The 20,027-nt window shown below is 44.0% G+C and overlaps 1 protein-coding gene and 2 long non-coding RNA genes across 3 annotated transcripts in view; all 3 read right to left on the bottom strand.

Moving 5' to 3' along the window:
- Nucleotides 1–20,027, bottom strand: part of LOC309477012 — an 80,690-nt gene that overhangs the window by 3,888 nt on the left and 56,775 nt on the right. The window lies entirely within an intron of this gene.
- Nucleotides 3,152–4,606, bottom strand: LOC309477052. Its single transcript, XR_014198504.1, has 3 exons — nucleotides 4,296–4,606; nucleotides 3,802–3,903; nucleotides 3,152–3,284 (listed from the first exon to the last, which is right to left on the bottom strand). It is a non-coding gene; the product is annotated as an uncharacterized lncRNA (long non-coding RNA).
- Nucleotides 6,552–11,179, bottom strand: LOC309477561 (uncharacterized protein; the record flags this gene model as incomplete). Its single annotated transcript, XM_082140835.1, has 9 exons — nucleotides 10,388–11,179; nucleotides 9,469–9,672; nucleotides 9,315–9,377; nucleotides 8,369–9,070; nucleotides 8,090–8,276; nucleotides 7,809–7,930; nucleotides 7,415–7,643; nucleotides 7,097–7,249; nucleotides 6,552–6,808 (listed from the first exon to the last, which is right to left on the bottom strand). Exons 1-9 carry the CDS (start codon nucleotides 10,685–10,687, stop codon nucleotides 6,552–6,554), a joined length of 2,217 nt encoding a protein of 738 aa, XP_081996961.1. The 5' UTR covers nucleotides 10,688–11,179.

The following is a 20,027-nucleotide window of genomic DNA, read 5'->3' as shown; positions in this document are numbered from 1 at the left end:
TATTTACAACAAACATAAACTCCCTTTGGGTAGAGCTGTGCAGAACTGGAAACAATATTGCAGTACATATTGGAACTGAACATACAACATACATAGTACTGTAATCATTCATGCACATCCAGACGTTCCTCTCTGTCTGGCCACATAATTTCATCTACATCACAGCGAATATCAGCTCTTGCAATGCAGTGAGGAAAGTATCTCATCGAGAGGCGATTAAAAAAGATTTTAAAAAATGACAGATTTTGACAACTAGTTCAACATTTTTGTATGTAATGACTCAAGCAATGAAATGAGGACTATTAGTTTTATATGGAATGACTATTCAGCATTCACAAGTATAGTTAATTTTGACTGACATGACATGAGCAAATGATAATGTTATAAAACAGCAGAGAGTTGTATGAAAGCAATTGATGCATGTCCAAAAGCATTTGCAATTTGTTGGAAGGAATGAGAAACTGCTACTATGATGTGCACAAATGACTAAATGTTGTGGAGGTTGAACTAACTGTTGTGCAAATGTAAATAGTGATGTGAGAAATGCACCAAAGCGACTGAGAAAAACTGTAAATTGATCCCTTTTCTTGGCGCCATCTACTGTACATTTGAGAGAAAATCGAGCCGAGAGATTTCACAAAAAGCCAAGTCTCCCAATCGTAACAGACAAATATGCATTTGTATGTGTTACCGGCAAAGTGTGTAATCCGGCATTCTATAGAATGCCTAGGTAATGTATAGAATTAGGTAATGTATTTTTGCCAAAAATACCGGGATTTCACACTTTGCCGGTAACATGTGCACTAGGTTTGGTATTTTTTCATGCAATTTGTAGGATGGTTTGTATTTGTGAAATATTAGTCTCATTTATTTATATTTGTAAAACACAATACATATTTGTTGCTCTGCGTTTTTGCTCAAAATGACCTTTGTATTTGCACATTGCTTTCTGTTTATTTGCAAGTAAAGTTTTCCTTTGCAAAGCAGATCGAGTTTGTTTGCAAAGTGCTGGATTTGTTTGTTTAATTATGGCACAAAATTCACTCCATAGAACTCCACTATGGGGCATGTTGTCACATTTCACTTTCATTCTTTCGGGGTAAATCAAGAAAAAAGTATACACTTTATTAATAAAACAAAACCACATTATTGTACTAGACATGTGTGAAATTAATGCGGGAAAAAATAAATACTCTGAACCCTAAGTGTATTTACACAAACTGAGAAAGTCAAAAAGTGTTAGGTTGTGCTCCGCTCTCTCCTACTTAGGGTAAAGTGTGTGTGTGTGTGTGTGTGTGTGTGTAGATGTGCAGTAGGTGGTGCTAATACACTAACAGGAGGAATAGCTGGAGCTGTGTTTCTGTTCTCCATCCTCAGTCAGTCCTGCACACAAACACACTATAGAAGAAGTATCTGTAGTTTCATGCTGGTGTTTGTCTGATGGTGTTTGTCTGATTCTTCACACACTCTTGTATTCCAGAACGCAGATTATCTGACTAACCTGTAAGCGGATAAACTCAGCTTTTGGTACCCGAACCTGAGGTACATTTCAGGATAAGTAGCCATAGCAACTGCAGGTCATGTTAAACAAATGTTAAACAAATGAGTGATGAATTGAAAAGATGCAAATGAAGCATTATCATCAGGCTCACGTGTTAGTGAATGTGCACACGATACAGCACACGTCAATCTTCACTAAATGTGTCTCACAAGACAGAAGTTATCAAACTGAGTTTCTAATTTTCTAACATTACAATACTACAAACTTACAGTACACAGTCAGCAGAGTCCTCATGAGAAAGGGTAATGTCAGTAATTTACATTAGAGCAAAGGATGTTTAAAGATTTGCATTGTGCTTTGCTGCTCTCGTTTATTATCTTAATGTTTTATGCATACACACATGTACTGTATGTACAAATGATTATTTTAAATGTAGTTTATTAAAGAGGAACTTTACTTCATGTTATATAATGTATGAATACAGAAGGTTATAAGTAATCTTTAATCTTTGTAATCTTTACAAGTAATCTTTAAGTAATCTTTAAATAACTTTATTCAAGAAATGTACTTTAAGCTTCCGAGGAGCTCAACTCAAGTCACCTTTATTTATATATTGCACTTACAGTAGAGATTGTTTCAAAGCAGCTTTACAGTGATAACAGGAAAATAATGCAACTAAGTTTGTTTCTTCTGAGAGACAGACAACGATTTCTTCTGACAGATCTAGAAGAAAGTCATTGTCTAAGTTTTTGATTGATTCATTTCTGTTGTCAAAATCATCAGGAGAAAACAGTGATGTCATCGTCCAGCAATGCTGTCAAAGCAGACAGATGAAAAATATGAAGAATAATAAGCTCATGTTTGATTTAGTCAAGAAACGTCAGTCATAACCGATTCCTGCAGATGTGAAGGAGTGTGTGATCATATGTGCCTCAAGTTATTAAAGTACAACACAAAAATAAACACAAACCGTTTCAGTAAACAAATATTATTTATATTTATTTTTATAAAAAGTGTGAACCAAGTTAATAACAAAGTTATTTTTTCCTGTGGTAGTGCAGATGTACAGATGCATGAAAAGTATCATACAGTAAGGTAACATTCTTCAAAGCTTCATTCAAAGACATTCATAAAAACATGCACACTATGAAGAAACATTGAATTTGATGAAATATTCTGCTGGTTATAAAGAACATCTGTGAAGATGGCACCCATGAAACTAAATAATCCCCAAAACTGCCATTCGTCTGTGCTGATTTGTGCCACACAAAAAAAATAAAAAAATAAACGAATGTAGCACAAAATAAAGCTATAGTTTTGGTGATTGTTTAGTTTTATGGGTGCCATCTTCACCGAGGAACAAACCTAACCTTTCTAAAGAGAAAACACTCTCTCTGATGATGATATTACGTGTCTGCTTCAGTTCTATGAATATAAATGAGTATATGAAGTGTGTGTGTCTCACCTCTTCTGGGTCTTCATCTGAAACATCAGAATGAAAGTCTTCAGGTCCGTCAGTGTCATGAGAAACTAGAACACACACATCTGATCATCTTCATGTACAGTTTATATAGCAGATGAAATAACAGTTCAGGACTGATGTGACATTCACACACCAGAGAAGAAGAAAGACAATAACAGTGTTTTATGCTGTCGTTTCTGACTCGTCTCCGGATCGATGTATCTCTCCATTCATTAGTTTGAATCTCGTCCTCTTTCTTTGACATTTTTCTCTTTTCCTGATGTTTAATTCTCCAGCAGTTCGTGATGCTCCACAGATCTTCTGCCATTAAACATTTTACACTGTTAACTTCAATTCTGTTTTTGCTTTATAGGTTGAAAAATAGAGATAAAGTTAGAGTAAAGAGTTTAACTCTTGTTAATGATTCTTGTGTTGTAGATTTGCATTTCAGTCACACTATAAAACAAACATCAATGTCCAAAAGTGTTTTATTTAATTACCTTAAAAAATACCGAGCAGAAATACCAACGAACTGAAGCCTGTAGTCTGTCTATGGCATTACCATCCTGTTTGTTAAGCAAATTTTATTTGAATGTGCCTATGTTTGGTTTCCATTCATACAGCAGTGTTTGATTTCTGTAAAACACTTGGTACCTTATAATCTAGTAGTAATATTTTATAAAGTTCATTTGCTCTTCTCTCTGATTTACTAATATTCTTATAAATGCTCAAACTGTTGCTCTGAAATAATTAGATTTACATTTGTGTATAGTTTCATTCCCAGTAATTTATAGTAATTCAGTAATCAGTATATGTGTGTTCCCTGAATCAAACCCACAGTGTTTGTGTTTCTAGCTCATGATCGAGTTGAGCTGTAGGAAATACTTCTGTATTTGTGCAGGTGAAGCTCACAGAAATCTGCTGTGATTCTGAAGATCACCTGTAGAGGGAGACACTTCACTGTATTACTGGGGTCAGTCCAGGCACTGACACACACACACACACACACACACACACACACACACACTGCAGATCTGATCTAATTTAATGAGGAATAGAGGGGAACCACTTCCAGACAGGACTGTAAAAAAAATATGGACGTAGTGTCCGTGACGTCACCTGTATGTTTTTTAGGAGCATTTTTGAAACCAGAAGTGTTTATTTGTGCAAAAAAGTGTTTATTTGAGCAAAACAACACACTAAAGCCTGTAAAGCATTGAAATAAATATCAGTAAATAATGGTAACTTAAATAACATAATTAAGTTAAATCTATTTAAAAAAACAAAACTTTAGTTTTATATTTCCACACAAAGACGTGTCATATAGCCTACCGCTCTGTGCTTTGAGAGAGATGTCGGCGACCATCTCTTTCTGATATGCTGTTAAACTGTTTTCTACTTGATGTAAATAGTCTGAAGAGGGTGAGACATTTAGGCTGTTTGATTGTGCGCTGCCAGAGAAAGTGAAACTAAAATCACCCGCGCGTGTAAAATGCACCATCTAATAACAAACACAAACTGTGCTAAAAAGAATTTGACATGCAAGTACAAATGTAGGCTATCTGTCCTACAGTGTTTTTCTACTTTACCACAGTACAGGATGCGAATATAATAGGCCTAATTAAAAGCGGACAAAGGAAGAAACGTTTATAATCCCCTTAAAAAATGGGTGAGACGTGAGTGAAGATTTAGGAAAAGAAACAAGAGATTTCATGGTGGTGGTGGCTTTCAACATATAGACGTGTTGTAAACATTTGGTTTGCATGTCTGATCTTCTCCAGATCTCTACAGAGATGTCTATCGGTTTTCAAGATTTAGTGATAAACATGTTCAAAACACATTTACAGAAAGTACAACTTAAAGCAGTTCAACTCAGCCTTTTTTTTTCCTTTTTTTTTTTATAGAGCACATGAAAACAACAGGAGTTGAACCAAAGTGCTTTACAGTACAAATTCAATCACAACATAATACCCTTCTATAAATACCAATAAATACAGTACAAAACCTAAAATCTTATATCTATATTTACAATTGATTCAAAAGCAAAAGATTTTTTTTTCTAAAAAGTGTCAAGCTTTATTCTCTCCTGGAGAAGTGCATGTTTATTATAGTGAAATGTCATTTAAAGGAACACTCCACCGTTTTTTGAAATAGGGCTTATTCACATTCTTTCCTACATTTAGATAGGTGTGCAAATGCATTTTTGTCTCAGTGCATGCATTGTTTTAGTTTGACAGGGTCGGCGTTAGCTTAGCTTAGCACAATGAATGGAATCCTTTGTTGCCAGTTAGCATGGCCTGAGTAAAAGTGATAAAAAAAAAAAAAAAACCCACGTAATTACTTCTTGTGGCCTGCGTATTCACAACGAGTACAAGAAGCGATCCAGATTAACACTAGGCGATTTCCTAGGCAGATATTGACTTGGGACTATATTAGGGGGAAGCACAGGCGAAGCACTGCTGCTTAGGCGAAGCACTGCTAGTTCGGCGCTGAGATCTCACGCAACACATGAAATCCCACGACTTCCGTCAACATACCGGCGTGAATAGTTGCTGCCTGACTATTTAGCTTACAGTATACGAATGGCGATGAACATGGCTGATTTTGTGAAAGACGAAGAGGGTGACTTCTCAGACAGTCAAGAGCCTGAACCATACCTATTTGAACCAGAGTTTACAGAAGACGAGCTGCGTGCTTTGGAAATAGAACGCCAGGAGGAGGAGGTTGCGATCGCTCAACAGCCTGAGGACGCGAGGATGAGAGTCAACACGAACTGGTGGTGTGAATGTGGGGGAATATGCCAACCTATGCCGACTGAAATAGAGTGTCTGTGCTGTGGCGAGTGGGACAAATTTCTGCCATCGATGACCAGGCTCAGCGCGTCGGATCATGATGAGCGTGCCCGCAGTTGTGTCACATCTACAGAGGATTTCACGGCGCTGATCCATACTGCAGTACTCGATTTTTTTTTTTCGGTGTGATAAGGTGAACTGGAAAAAACGGCCAACGCCGAATGGACCAAATGGACAGCTGTCCACAGAGTAAGTGATTATTATAATCATGACGCATGTATAGATCGACCCATATTATACCTGTATTCACATAGAGTTGATGTTTTCACAGGCAATATAGGTTGGTGGCTTATCGTGTTGTGCTGGAGTGGGCCTTGAAGGGTGAGACATTGGGCAGAGGAAATCGAACACCATTGCCATCATGTGTGGTCGTTGCTATTCGTAAAAAATATCCATCAGAGTCTGGTATATATATTGGCTTTCAAGAGGCACAGGAGGCAATAAACATGTTGTAACTGAATTATTGAAATAAAGATTTGATTTCATGAATAAAGTCTTTACAAATCCTGTCATCTCTGTGTACTTGATTTAATAAACCCTGGTAGTGTATTACCAACATGTGATAAAACAGCTTTTACTATAGAAGTATCACATCTATGTCAATGTGCATGCTGAATAGCCGTAACAAGAGAAAACAGAGAGAAAACTGAGAAACACTGTTATTTATTATTATGAATAACCATATGAAAATAAAAATACACAAATATGTTTTGGATAAGGCACTGAAGGTCTAAAACTAACAGTTGAATCTTGATGTGTGGCCTTCTATGACATCCTCCTTGCTGGGTTTTGGATGGAGGCCAATATTTGCTGCCAGGCACGGGACTTGAATGCGAGATGATGAGTCTTTATATTTGATCGATGGGTCTAGTCTTCTTTTAAGAACATCCTCCATAAGGTCATCTCTGAAATTTTGGGTTGTCTTTGTGTAAATAGGTCTTGCAATCCACTGTTTTGACTGTTTTTGGTACACAATGTTGTGTCTTGGGAGGCCTAAAATTAAAACGGTCATGGATGAGTTATAATAATTTGGTCAGTCGGATATCCATTATCAGAACAAGTATTGTTACATTATAAAACATTAATTTGGTCTGATATAAGTCAAGGCCAGATATTACTTTAAAATCAATAGACATTTCTATTGCTGAAATGTAAAACGTGGTTCAGGTTCTAGTTTATCAGAGTGCGAACATAATTTACCTAATCCATTTTAGATATGAAAAGTAACAATCTTCAATTGGTCATCGGAGAACTTATAATTGGTATATTTTAGGTACTTACCACTTGTTGTTGCTTCCGGTTTACGTGGTGAGTCATGATTTTCATTGTGGTCCATAATGGCCAACATTGTGCGTGCCTGCATGGAATGGTACTCAAAATGCAGGCGCTTCGGGCAGTACTTCAACAGGGCGTTGTGGAAAACCTCGAGTTGTCCTGTTAAAACAAATCAAAATTGACAGTGGACATTAGAAAATGTATACAAGTTACTGAAAGTTGGGTGCTTGATCTGTACAATAGTAGAAATATTCAAGTTGACTAGTGTAAAATGTAAGCACTGGTAAAATTTCCGGGTATGGCCCCTCAATTGCTTAGACATACCTGTGTGCTTGAACAGCGCCATTTGCTTCAGATCTTTCAGTAGACGCGTGTTCAACACAACTTCATAGAGAGCTTTGTAGGCAGGTGAGTCCTGAGGCAACCATTTCTTCTTCCGTTGTTCATCTGATGAGAGGTCAGCGTGGTAGCACTTGTATTCAATTCCGTTTTCCTCCCATCGATGGACACCACATATGTGATGGAGGATGGACGTCCATCGTCTAAGCAACTCCTGATAATTACATTAGAGCACAAACAGATTTTTTTTTTTACATATTCCATTACATTCCTTTCAAAATTAATCTGAAAAAATGCATGCTATAATGTTGTTTGTGTCAACTGTCTGTGATAATAGCCGTTGTACTGTGCATTTTACATCTATTCAATAAGCTTGTACCTTTTCATCTCCTTTAGAGGAGCTACAGCTCCACCACATATGGTTGCTCACGCTTCTTACCCACGGAGCAAGGTCCTTGCAATGTTTACGGTTAGATGCCATAACCAATTTCTTTTTTATTCCTGAATTATAACAGAAAAATGTTAGAATGAAAGTGGACCTCAGACAACACACATACAATATTTTATTCTCCAATGGTACCTGTCAAACACAGAGTATCACAGAGAACAAAGGAGAATAAGTATTAGGGGTTGGGCATATAATCAGACTAATAGGCTTACCCTTTGCTACATGCCATGGGTCAAACTGATGTGCGATGTCCGGATAGTCTTCTCGCATCATCTTCCTGATGGAGGGATGTCGGTCTGTGGTCACCACTTTCACATTAATCCCTTCATCTAAAAGCTTATCCAGACCTTTTTTGAAACCGATTGGTTCCATGGCGACAGAATTTTTGGCTTGGGTCACCTAAGGGGGACAAGGTTACACATGATGACATTTTAGACCATATTTAATAAATGTTTATGTCCATTATTGACTGTTTTTGTTTTTTTGCTTACCTGAATCAAATCAAAAACAACAATTTGGTTGGTAGAGTCCTCCATGAATGAATATGTGGTGTATTTGCATGAATGGCCTGGGCTGTCGCTCCTCCCATCCCCACAGACATGCACACCCTCACCATCCAGAGTATGGCCGATGAGTCTGGCTTTGATGATGCTTTCCTGCTTCTTGTAGGCTTCGCTGATGACAGGAATGAGGTAGCTTGACTGTATGGTGTAAAATGCGGATTTTTGTGGTAGCTGAAGATTCAATAGCCCAGCCCAGTCTGCAATGTCTGTGTATGTTGCACCTGTGAAAAGTGTGGCTGCTGCTGAAAGGAGGTTATTTTCAGCCATTCCCCGAGTATTGGGACATGACTCCCATTCCCCAGTGTGTCCATTGTTGCATTTCCATGTGATTTGTATTCTGCTGGCAAATGTTTTTATGTTCTGGTTGAGGTCGCACATTGCTACTCCGCAAATTGTACATTTTTGAAAGAGTTCCATTAGTTTGGTCTCGTTTACCATCCACTTCCTTTCCTTCCATCCTCGGTGTGGTCCTGACAGGCTTGCTGAGCTTCCTGTGGTGGAGGTGGAGGGGCTTGATAGAGGAACAAAACTGATGTCCGCTGGGTCAGTAGCCGGCTCTGAGGTCATGCTGACATCAAAGGCAGATGTTGAGCTGATGTCCATTTCACCAGATACAATATGGTGTGGTTCCTGTTGTTGAAAAATCCACATTGAATTATGTTATTACTCACATTTGCATTCTAGTGTTTGAGTACAATGTGTTTGTCACCTCACATAAAATTACTTAGAGTGAACTGGCATTCATTTGACTGCTCTATGCCTGCATTTGAACGCGTTTCACGTAAATACCAGCATAATGAATAAAAAAAAATCACTGTAACCTTTTCATAATTTCAATCATGAATCAAAGATATCACGCAACTTGGCCACTCACATCAAAGGTTAGACTCATTCTTGGACCGCACACAGCCGTCATGGAGGACAAAGACGCACTGTCCTGCAAAATAAATATATTTCATGTTATTTAGTAGTTTTTGCATTCATACAGTACATGTAACTGAAACATGAAAAAGGGTTCATCAGCCTACCGATTGTTGTGTCCATGTGGGTGCAAGGGCAATCCATGGCTTAGTACATGTTGCTATCTGTGCAGAAGTCGTCAGTTGCAAAGGCAATGGAACTTTGAACATGGCAGTTTGGGATTTCTGGGGGGTTGATTGTGGTAAATCCACAAATTGGTCAAAGGATTCCTCAGGTTCTGATAGCTCTTGCAGTTCATCACTCAGTTTAACCTGATTGTCACAATAAATGAAAAGTGTTACTCTACAAAGGCAAAACCTACAGGAACATGATTCAACATCACATGAATGCAATGTCATATTGGATATTCCTTGCCATTCATTAGAGCAAGGTGAAGGTAGTATCATAGAACTGATTATGCATTATGAAATTAGAGACTGGACACTATCAGTGTTTGGTGAAGGAAGATAAGGCCTCCAGCCTACATTATCTAGAGTTACTACCAGTGCTAATGTACTACTCTGTCAACTGACAGTATAGGATCTATAAAAAATAAAAAAAATAAAAAAAAAATAATATTATATATATATATATATATATATATATATATATATATATATATATATATATATATATGTATGTGTGTATGTGTGTGTGTTACATAAACAATGAATACTGTTCTGCTACATCCTTTGGTCAAAATGCTAGTAGCCTTCTCCTCTCTAGTAGTTATACTAAAACTCCTGAGTCTAACTCGTTGAGAGAAAAATATAGAAAACTTAGCCCTCAGTCATTTCATTTTACAGGTCACGATAACAGCGATTTTTATTTTAGTTTGTTTGTTCATGCTAAACAGGTTGAATTCAACATGAGATTCGTAGTCTAGTCTAGATAGTATTCTAGTCTATCCGTAGTCTAGTGCAGCATCTATTTTACAACCGAATAAAGACAGATTAACATAAGGAAGACAAATAAAAGACAACTTACATGTGCACTTTGTTCTGCCTGTGCTTTGAAAATAGATGGGACGGCCGTATCTTTCAGACGTAGTACTGCTACCGTCTTTCTGGACCCATATTCCATTTTTTCTAAGTAGTCCTCTGGTGCAAAATGTTCTTCGCAAACACGATACTGATTTATTTTGTTGAGAGGCGTTGAAGTACATATCTCCAGAGCTGCTAGCCATTTATTTCTCAGTTCCAGATTTGAAGGAATTCTGTGAAACATTACATTCGTGTATGTCCTTTGCTTATTCTCACAACCTTTTGCTACGCAGGTAATTACCATGTTTGCTGTAACTTCACAAAATAAAGAATCCAAAAGCGAAGACACTCGGTGCAGGTCACGCTGGTATGTTCTTCTTCATCTGTTTTTTTGACGCGTTGCACGCCGGTATGTTGACGGAAGTCGTGGGATTTCATGTGTTGCGTGAGATCTCAGCGCCGAACTAGCAGTGCTTCGCCTAAGCAGCAGTGCTTCGCCTGTGCTTCCCCCTAATATAGTCCCAAGTCAATATCTGCCTAGGAAATCGCCTAGTGTTAATCTGGATCGCTTCTTGTACTCGTTGTGAATACGCAGGCCACAAGAAGTAATTACGTGGGTTTTTTTTTTTTTTTTATCACTTTTACTCAGGCCATGCTAACTGGCAACAAAGGATTCCATTCATTGTGCTAAGCTAAGCTAACGCCGACCCTGTCAAACTAAAACAATGCATGCACTGAGACAAAAATGCATTTGCACACCTATCTAAATGTAGGAAAGAATGTGAATAAGCCCTATTTCAAAAAACGGTGGAGTGTTCCTTTAAAACATATTTATGTACAATTAATTGTTATTTTAGAACAATCTTCAGAAAATACTGTCAAAAATGGCTGAATACTTACAAACAGTAACAAAGTAAAATTTATATTGTGATAAGAAATTTATTAAAAGGAAAGAAAAATAAATAATACAAAGCATTTCAAAATCACAACACCACATTATATAAAAATACATATACATACACATAGTCATACAATATATATATACTTTCAGTGGCTCAGTGAAAAATCGCATCCAAAAATGCAAGAATCCAACATTAAAGCAGTGAATATATTTGTGTTTACTGTAAAACTATCAGATTTATTTAGAAAAACGTGCATTACATATACATGTTCAGCAAATTCATTCAGCAGATGTTTTTGTCCATATCGACTTACAAATGAGAAATACAACCAGCGATTTATTTTAATGTGCTGTGGCATCATGAGGACGTGTTCTAGAGGACAGATATGGTGCGTTCAAGTCATCTCGTATAGATCGTATGTACGAGTTGACAATGTCGTAATACCATGGGGAGCTCTGGATTTACTTTAAGCCCCGATCTTTACGAGTTGTGGGGTGTCAGTGAGAAACATGGTGGAACACCATAATACTTAAAGGTGATGTTGTCAGGCTTTTCTATTTACAGCGCAGTAAGCTAATGCCTGCACAGAATATGATGGCATTATAATATAACAATGTAATATGTAACAATAAAGTTGGCAGTGGCTTCAGAAATAAAAAATTAAATAACAAAGTACACCTGATGCACATTTTATTTGTTCTTTATTTTCTAGAGCTATAGAGTTGTCACAGTTTCCAGTTAATCCACCTCCTCACTACATTTCCCATCATCCTCCCTGGCTCTCACCTGCATGCACTTCCCAAACACAGATCACAGTCACCTGTCACTAATCATCTCTGATCATCATCCAGCACTATTTAACACTTTCCTCATCAGTTTATCGGTGTCTGGTCTCGTCTATGACAAGTGCTACAGACTACTCACCTGAGATACCGTCAGTCCTGTCTACTTCCTGATGTACCCGTTCTTCCCGTCATCGCTGATCTTCATCTTGGTTCTTCTCTTCATCATGTTCCTGCTAAGATATTCATCATTTATGTTCAGCTAAGTCTTCACCATATCCACGATCAGATATTATCGCTTCTGCATTCCTTCCCTGCATTGCTCTCCCTCTGCACTTAATCTTGTCTACCTTGTCTGCCTTCTTCTGAGTGTGCCAAGAGTATACCTTGCTGTATTTTTGTGTAATTAATTAAAAGTACATGAAAATGACCTGAACGCACCTGCCATCGTAAACACGACTTCCCACCTCGTAAATACGAACATCGCAGGAGGACTTAAACGCACCAATAACATTGGCCTCTGATGGCTGGAGCAAGATTACAAAAAAGACTACATTGGCCTGTTAAGGACTACAAAACCCAGGATGCCTGAGAGTACAGTTGCAGATAATAAGACCGACATCAGGCTCAAACAGTGGCTGTGAGAAAATGTTGATGGTGTGTGTGTGGCTTGGAAAATACATGTACCTCTGTGAAACAGAAGATTAAAGGAGAACTTGGTAACTTTTTTAACTTAATAAAACTGTCTAGAATTCATTTGGATGGTTAAACAACCTGTTCTGGTGATATTGGTGACTTTCCCCGCTCCCCCCAGCGTTCCCAGGCGGAAAACCAACCTTGCAACTTGGGGACTACCGTCCCGGCAAGATAGAAATTGGAAGTCTCGTGATAAGCGAGAACGAGAACGAGCGCGAAACACAAATTGCTTTACGGCAATTCGACATAAACACACACGCATGTATGATGTATTACCAGATTACCCACCTCGGTAGACATAGCTCCACGCGATACAGTTGGCTTGCTCCCATCAAAACAAACACACATGAGCAGCGGTAGAGAGGGGGAGGAGGCCGCCGCAAGTGAGTTTTTTACGACCGTGTTGTAAAATATACACCCCCCCACAACTATAGGGGGAGCTCGTGGGGAAAACATGCGACAACAAAAGGAAAAATCAGCGAAGAAGTGACTAGAGTTCGCTAGAGTTGCCGAGTTCTCCTTTAAAGCTGCAGTCGGCAAGTCTGGCAGATTGGGTCGACTTAGCCAAAATTCTGAATGTTTACAACCCTCATGCCCCTCCCCCACTACCAGCGTGTACCCTCCCATCGAGTTCGTGCTTGTCAGTGCGTGTGCACCAGACATAGAATACAAGACATAGAAAGCATATAAGATTTAAAAATAAAGTCAACATCAGCAGGACGCCGGTAAGTGCTCACAGCATGAGTGCTCACAAAGATGAGTTTTCAGCTGTTTCTTAAATGCCGTCGGGTTTTGCTTTCCTGGTATAGTTAGGAAGATCATTCACCAGTGAGGAATTGTGAGCGTGAAGGCTCTGCAGTGATTTCGCGCCTCTCTGTGATGATGTATACTTAAAAATATAAAATCCATTCATCTTACACAGTAAAAGCCTAACTATGCTAGCGTCCACACCAAAGCATGATAATATCGTTCTGTTTATTATAAGCTCTGCAGTTTTGTCGTCTTTCACTTTAAATGCTCAAGCGATTGGCTGTCAAGGTTTTCATCGTTCAACAGCTGGAAAGAAAAAGTGATTCCAAACCATGTCGTTTCTCTGTGCCGTTGTGGTTATAGTTGTGCTGTGGACTCTTACACATTTATAACCATTTTTAGAGCTATATCTTTATCGTTATCGTGAATGGGCCTTAAAGTTAGTGTTCACCCAGAATCAAGTTGTTCTGAACCTGTATGAGATTCTTTCTTCTTTTGAACATGAATGAAGCTTTTTTGAAGAATATGGATAACCAAACAGTTTCTGGTCCCCATTGACTTCCATAGTGTTTTTTTTTACTATACTTTGCAAGTCAATAGGGTTCAGAAAATGTTTGGTTATCCACATTCTTCTTAATTTATTTTAAGTTCTACAGAAAATGAAAACGTACTCGGTTACTAACGTAACCTCGGTTCCCTTTCGTTGTCACTCCGAGTTACGTCGGATGACGACGAATGGGGTTTCGCTTAGAAAGCCTGTCATCTTCGAGTATATAAAACGAGCCTATGGCAATGAAATGCCATGGGTCTGCGGAATTTGCATTGCGTAACTCCGCCCCACCCTGGGGGTATATAAGGAAGTACGCTGCAACATGCAGATATGTTTTCGCTTCGGAGCCAAGAGTTTTCTTCACTCCTACAAGCTATTCTGTATCATCTTCACTCTACGAGACGAGCGGCTCTTCAGTGTGTTGGTGTGACGGCGTATTCCAGCGAGATCGCATTGCCTGCTGCTGATCTGTGCAGTGATCTGCCGACAGTGTGTGTGTTTCTCCCTGGGCGCTTCAGCACTCTGCTGAGCTTTTCCTCTCTCTAAAAGAGCTGCACGCGGCACGTCTTTTTCAGGACGGCTCGCCCGTGTATTTACTGGATGTGGGCGCGTGATTCATCTGCCTAACGGTCACGAGCGCTGTTTCGCGTGTTGGGCTGATTCACGCTCGGCAGCGCTCGTGGGTGAGTCACGTTTTCTCTGCGGGAACGTGACCATCGCGATGTTTATAGATCGAGACTCAATGATCCCCGTGTGGGTAGAGTCCCCTCTGCCACACCCCAATCTATCTCTTCCTCGAGAGGGGATACTTTGGCTGGTGGCCAGGGTGATCTGAGGGTTACAGTGTGGCATAATACCGACGAGCATTCCTCGGGCCACGCCCCCCTCCACATCGCAAACCGTGGGGCTTCCGTGTGTACCTGGTTCTTCTTAGGGACCCAGTGTTTTCATTCGGGGCTCCATCAGGTGGTGTCATGTCACTCACAGCATCACAAGGCGGGCTTGATTCCTCTGGAAATGAGGATTCGACTGCGTTGCCTCCCTCTGGAGTGTCAGCGTTAGTCGAGTCAGATCCAGAGCTGATGGCCATGCTTTCCCGGGCAGCTGAAAGCATCGGCTGGAGTGGCGCCGCCCTCCCCCCGAGCGCTGTAGGCTTCCCGGATGTGCATCAGGACGCTTCCGGCCCGCGGGAGTTCACGTGACTTTTCGCGGCCCGCAGGCGTCCTCCGCCTTCGCTGCACTCGATCGCGTGGCGATCATGGGCTGTATGTTCTCTGTCACTATCGTGGCACAGGCATGCAGTGCTGTGTGTCGCCTTCGCCTTCGAGGCAGTGCTGACTCGGGAGTTCTGTCAGAACCGGCCGCAGTGGAACGCTAGTCCTTCCCTGGCCAACACTGACAGAACGCGGAAACTCGACCACGCCCCCTTGCTGGGACGCTATGCCTCCCATGCCCGGCTTGGTCGTTCCGCCGCGCACACTACTGACCTCGCTCTCGGGCGACATCGGTACCTGCGTGATCCTGGGTCAGGTGGTGTCCACTAGAGTGGTCCAGACATGGGCTCAGCCAGGTTGATGTGAGGGGGTCTGAGAATTCATTTTCTCAGCTCCCTCATGTCCCAGGCTGGGCTCCTCGGCGGTGTGGTTGAGGACTGTACCCTACAGTTTTTGACCCCCCCCAGAAGCAGACTGAGGCCTTCTGCACCGACGGTCATCCGTCCGTGCGGTCTCCTTAGTCTGCTTCCCACCGAGGCCACCTCCATGCGGCTCCTCCCCTCGGGCCTTCACTGGCCCTGAGCAGGAGGCGGTCGCAGGAGGGCGGCGCTGCCCGTCTCCGCCCCTTAGACTGCCACGCCAGCCTAAGCAGCACTCTTGAGACGGGCAGCTTGGTCGGCGGTGTGGTTGAGGACTGCGCCCAACAGCCTTCGATTACTCCAGAAGCGGACTCAGGCTTCTGCACTGACGGTCATCCGTCCGTGTGGTCTCCTTAGTCTGCTTCCCGCCGACGCCGCTTCCATGCGGCTCCTCCCCTCGACCCTTCCCGGCCCGAGCACGAGGAGGTCGCTGGAGGCTGGCACCGCCTGTCCTTGCCCTTAGCCGGCTAACACCTGGCTAAGCAGCACTCCTGAGACAGGTAGCCTGGAGTTAGGGCTCAGTTCTTTCAGGAGCTGGTAGCAGGACCACTCCTTCCCCCGGTGGAGGGCTGGGTGAGAATCTCATTCAAAAGAACTGATGCTCTTTCTCTGAGCCCCAAGAGGCTATGGATGACAGCACGCGCCGCCCACGGGCCACGCTCCTCTCATCCCCCTCTGTCGCCAGACCCCTGCCAGAGCACGCCCCCGTGGGACGCTGGTCCTCCCCTGGCCTCCTCTGGCAGGACGCGGCTAATGACCGTGCCCCCGCACAGGGCCGCTATGCCACCCTTGCCTGGGCCGGTCATTCCGCCTCGCTGCACCTCCGACGGTACGTCTGTGGTTCGCTGGCGCAGTTTCTGGAGGCCTGGCTAGAGCCTCCCAGACTGTCCCGCCGGGTCGCGAGAACCATCAGGCTCGGCTACGCGATTCAGTTCGCGCGGTCTCCTCCCTGCTTCAGGGGAGTCCGCTTCACTATGGTCGGTGGCAATGCCCCTGTCATGAGAGCGGAGGTCGCCACCCTACTGGCGAAGGGTGCGATCGAGATTGTCCCTCCAGCCGAAATGAGGTCCGGCTTCTACAGCCCTTACTTCATTGTACCGAAGAAAACCGGTGGGTTACGACCAATCCTGGACCTGCGCGTTTTGAACCGCTCTCTTCACAGGATGCCGTTCAAGATGCTCACGGCCAAACGCATTTTCGAATGCGTGCGGCCGCAGGATTGGTTTGCAGCGATCGACCTGAAGGACGCCTACTTCCATGTCTCCATTCTTCCTCGACACAGACCGTTCTTACGGTTTGCTTTCGAGGGGCAGGCAGACCAGTATGCGGTTCTCCCTTTCGGGCTAGCCCTGTCTCCTCGCGTCTTTACGAAGGTCGTCGAGGCAGCCCTTGTTCCCCTTCGGGAACACGGGGTTCGCATCCTGAACTATCTCGACGACTGGCTGATCCTAGCTCACTCTCGAGACCAGGTTTGCGAACACAGGGACCTAGTGCTCCGGCACCTAGCTCGTCTGGGCCTTCGGGTCAACTGGGAGAAGAGCAAACTCTGCCCCGTGCAGAGGATCTCTTTTCTCGGTATGGATATCGACTCGGTCGCCATGTGCGCGCAGCTTACGAGCGCGCGCGCGCAGTCACTGCTGACTTGCCTTCGTCAATTCGAGGGCAAGAGTGCGGTCCCACTGAAACTTTTTCAGAGGCTCCTGGGGCATATGGCATCCGCAGTTACGCCGCTCGGATTGCTTCATATGAGACCGCTTCAGCTTTGGATTCGCGATCGAGTCCCGAGGTGGGCATGGCAACACGGCACGCTCCGAGTCCCAGTGACTCCGGCCTGCCGTCAGACCTTCACCCCGTGGTCGAACCTCAGTTTTCTACAGGCCGGAGTGCCCTTAGAACGAGCTTCCAGGCATGTTGTTGTATCAACGGATGCCTCCACCACGGGCTGGGGCGCCATGTGCAATGGACATGCTGCCGCGGGCTCCTGGACAGGTCCCCAACGCCTTTGGCATGTCAATTGCCTCGAGTTGCTGGCTGTACGCCTTGCCCTGCACCGCTTCCGGGCGTTGCTCAGGGGTCAACACGTACTAGTCCTATCAGACAATACCGCCACAGTAGCGTACATCAACCGTCAAGGTGGTCTACGCTCCCGCCGTATGTCGCAACTCGCCCGCCACCTCCTCATATGGAGTCAGAAGCATCTGAGGTCGCTTCGAGCCATTTATATCCCGGGAGAGCTGAACCGTGCGGCCGACGAGCTGTCTCGGCTTCGGCCTCTCGCTGGAGAATGGAGACTCCATCCCCAGTCGGTCCAGCTGATTTGGGATCAGTTCGGGGACGCTCAGATAGATCTGTTTGCCTCCCACGACTCGTCCCATTGCGACCTGTTTTATTCCCTGACCGAGGGCACGCTCGGCACGGATGCACTGGCGCACAGCTGGCCGTGGGGTCTACGCAAGTATGCGTTTCCCCCAGTGAGCCTTCTTGCGCAGACTTTGCGCAAGATCAGGGAGGACGAGGAGCAGGTGATATTGGTTGCCCCATATTGGCCCAACCGCACCTGGTTCCCAGAACTAGTACTCCTCGCGACAGCACCTCCCTGGCCTATTCCTCTGAGGAAGGACCTGCTTTCTCAGGGACGGGGCACCCTATGGACCCTCATCCCGATCTTTGGAACCTCCACGTGTGGCTCCTGGACGGGACGAGGTAGGTTTGAGTACCCTACCACCAGCGGTGGTGGCTACCATCACTTCCGCTAGAGCATCGTCCACGAGACATGTCTATGCGTTGAAGTGGAACCTCTTCGTCAACTGGTGTTCTTCTAAACATCAAGAACCCACGAAATGCTCGATCAGTGTCGTGCTTTCCTTCCTGCAAGAAGGGTTGGAGCGTAGGCTGTCTCCCTCCACCCTGAAAGTGTATGTTGCCGCCATTGCCGCACATCACGACGCAGTTGAAGGTAAGTCTCTAGGAAAGCACGACCTGATCATCAGGTTCCTGAGAGGAGCGAGGAGACTGAATCCTCCTCGCCCTCCTCTCGTTCCCTCTTGGGACCTCTCAGTGGTTTTAACTGCCCTGCAGAGTGCTCCCTTTGAGCCTCTGCAATCAGTGGAGCTTAAGTTCCTGTCTATGAAGACAGCGCTCCTGGTTGCATTGGTCTCCATCAAGAGGGTAGGGGACCTGCACGCATTTTCGGTTGACGAAGCGTGCCTGGAGTTCGGGCCGGCTATTTCTCACGTGATCCTGAGACCCCGGCCTGGATATGTGCCCAAGGTTCCCACCACACCCTTTCGAGACCAGGTGGGGAACCTGCAAGCGCTGCCCTTGGAGGAGGCAGACCCAGCCTTGGCACTGCTCTGTCCAGTACGCGCCCTCCGTGCTTACGTAGACAGAACGCAGTGTTTCAGGACCTCTGACCAGCTCTTTGTCTGTCATGGTGGGAAGCTGAAGGGAAAGGCTCTCTCCAAGCAAAGGTTGTCTCACTGGATAGTGGACGCCATTGCTTTGGCTTACCAGCAGCAAGGTCGACCATGCCCCCTTGGTGTGACGGCCCACTCCACTGGAGTGTGGCATCCTCTTGGGCTCTAGCGCATGGCGCCTCGCTAACAGACATCTGCAGAGCTGCAGGCTGGGCGACACCTAACACATTCGCGAGATTCTACAATCTCCGAGTGGAGCCAGTTTCTTCTCATGTACTAGCTTCAACTAGCCGGTAATAGATTCTGCTCAGGTGTCTTCGCTTGCTCGCCATTCCTCTCCTCGGATGGGATACTTGCGATTATTCCTCAGGTGAGCCTCATAAGCCCTGAGTCTCCTCCAGCACTAACGATGTCATCGCCAGAGTTGCCACCGGCAGCTTTCGTGCTTGGCTAGGTGCCTCCATGTGCATGGTTCCCCCTCTGGGTGACCCCCACATGTGTATTTCCACTGTAAGCCTCTCTGAGCATGTGTCTTTCCCTTGGCAAGCCACCTTGCCACCCCTGGGGTTGAAATATTCCACCTGCGGCTGGATACCCCAGTGTTCTCCATATGCAGCCCTCCTGGGTCATATGGGTATTCCAAGTCCCCCCCCTTCGGGTTGGGCATGATTGCATATTTCCACTGAGATATGCTTCCCAGTGTACCTTGGTTTAATCCCGTGTTAAGTAGGAGTCCTTCGTCCGTGCCAGTCTCACGACAGGGAGCTCACACTTACGCAGGGCACTGGAAGACAGTCGGGAGGTGGCGTGATTACACTGGGAACCCCATTCGTCGTCATCCGACGTAACTCGGAGTGACAACGAAAGGGAACGTCTCGGTTACGTATGTAACCCTCGTTCCCTGAGTAGGGAACG

The sequence above is a fragment of the Leuciscus leuciscus genome (assembly GCF_965113295.1).
Source record: "Leuciscus leuciscus genome assembly, chromosome: 16".
Taxonomy (NCBI): Eukaryota; Metazoa; Chordata; class Actinopteri; order Cypriniformes; family Leuciscidae; genus Leuciscus; species Leuciscus leuciscus.
Note: the sequence above shows the minus strand (reverse complement) of the source record. Positions and strands in the feature narration are given on the sequence as shown.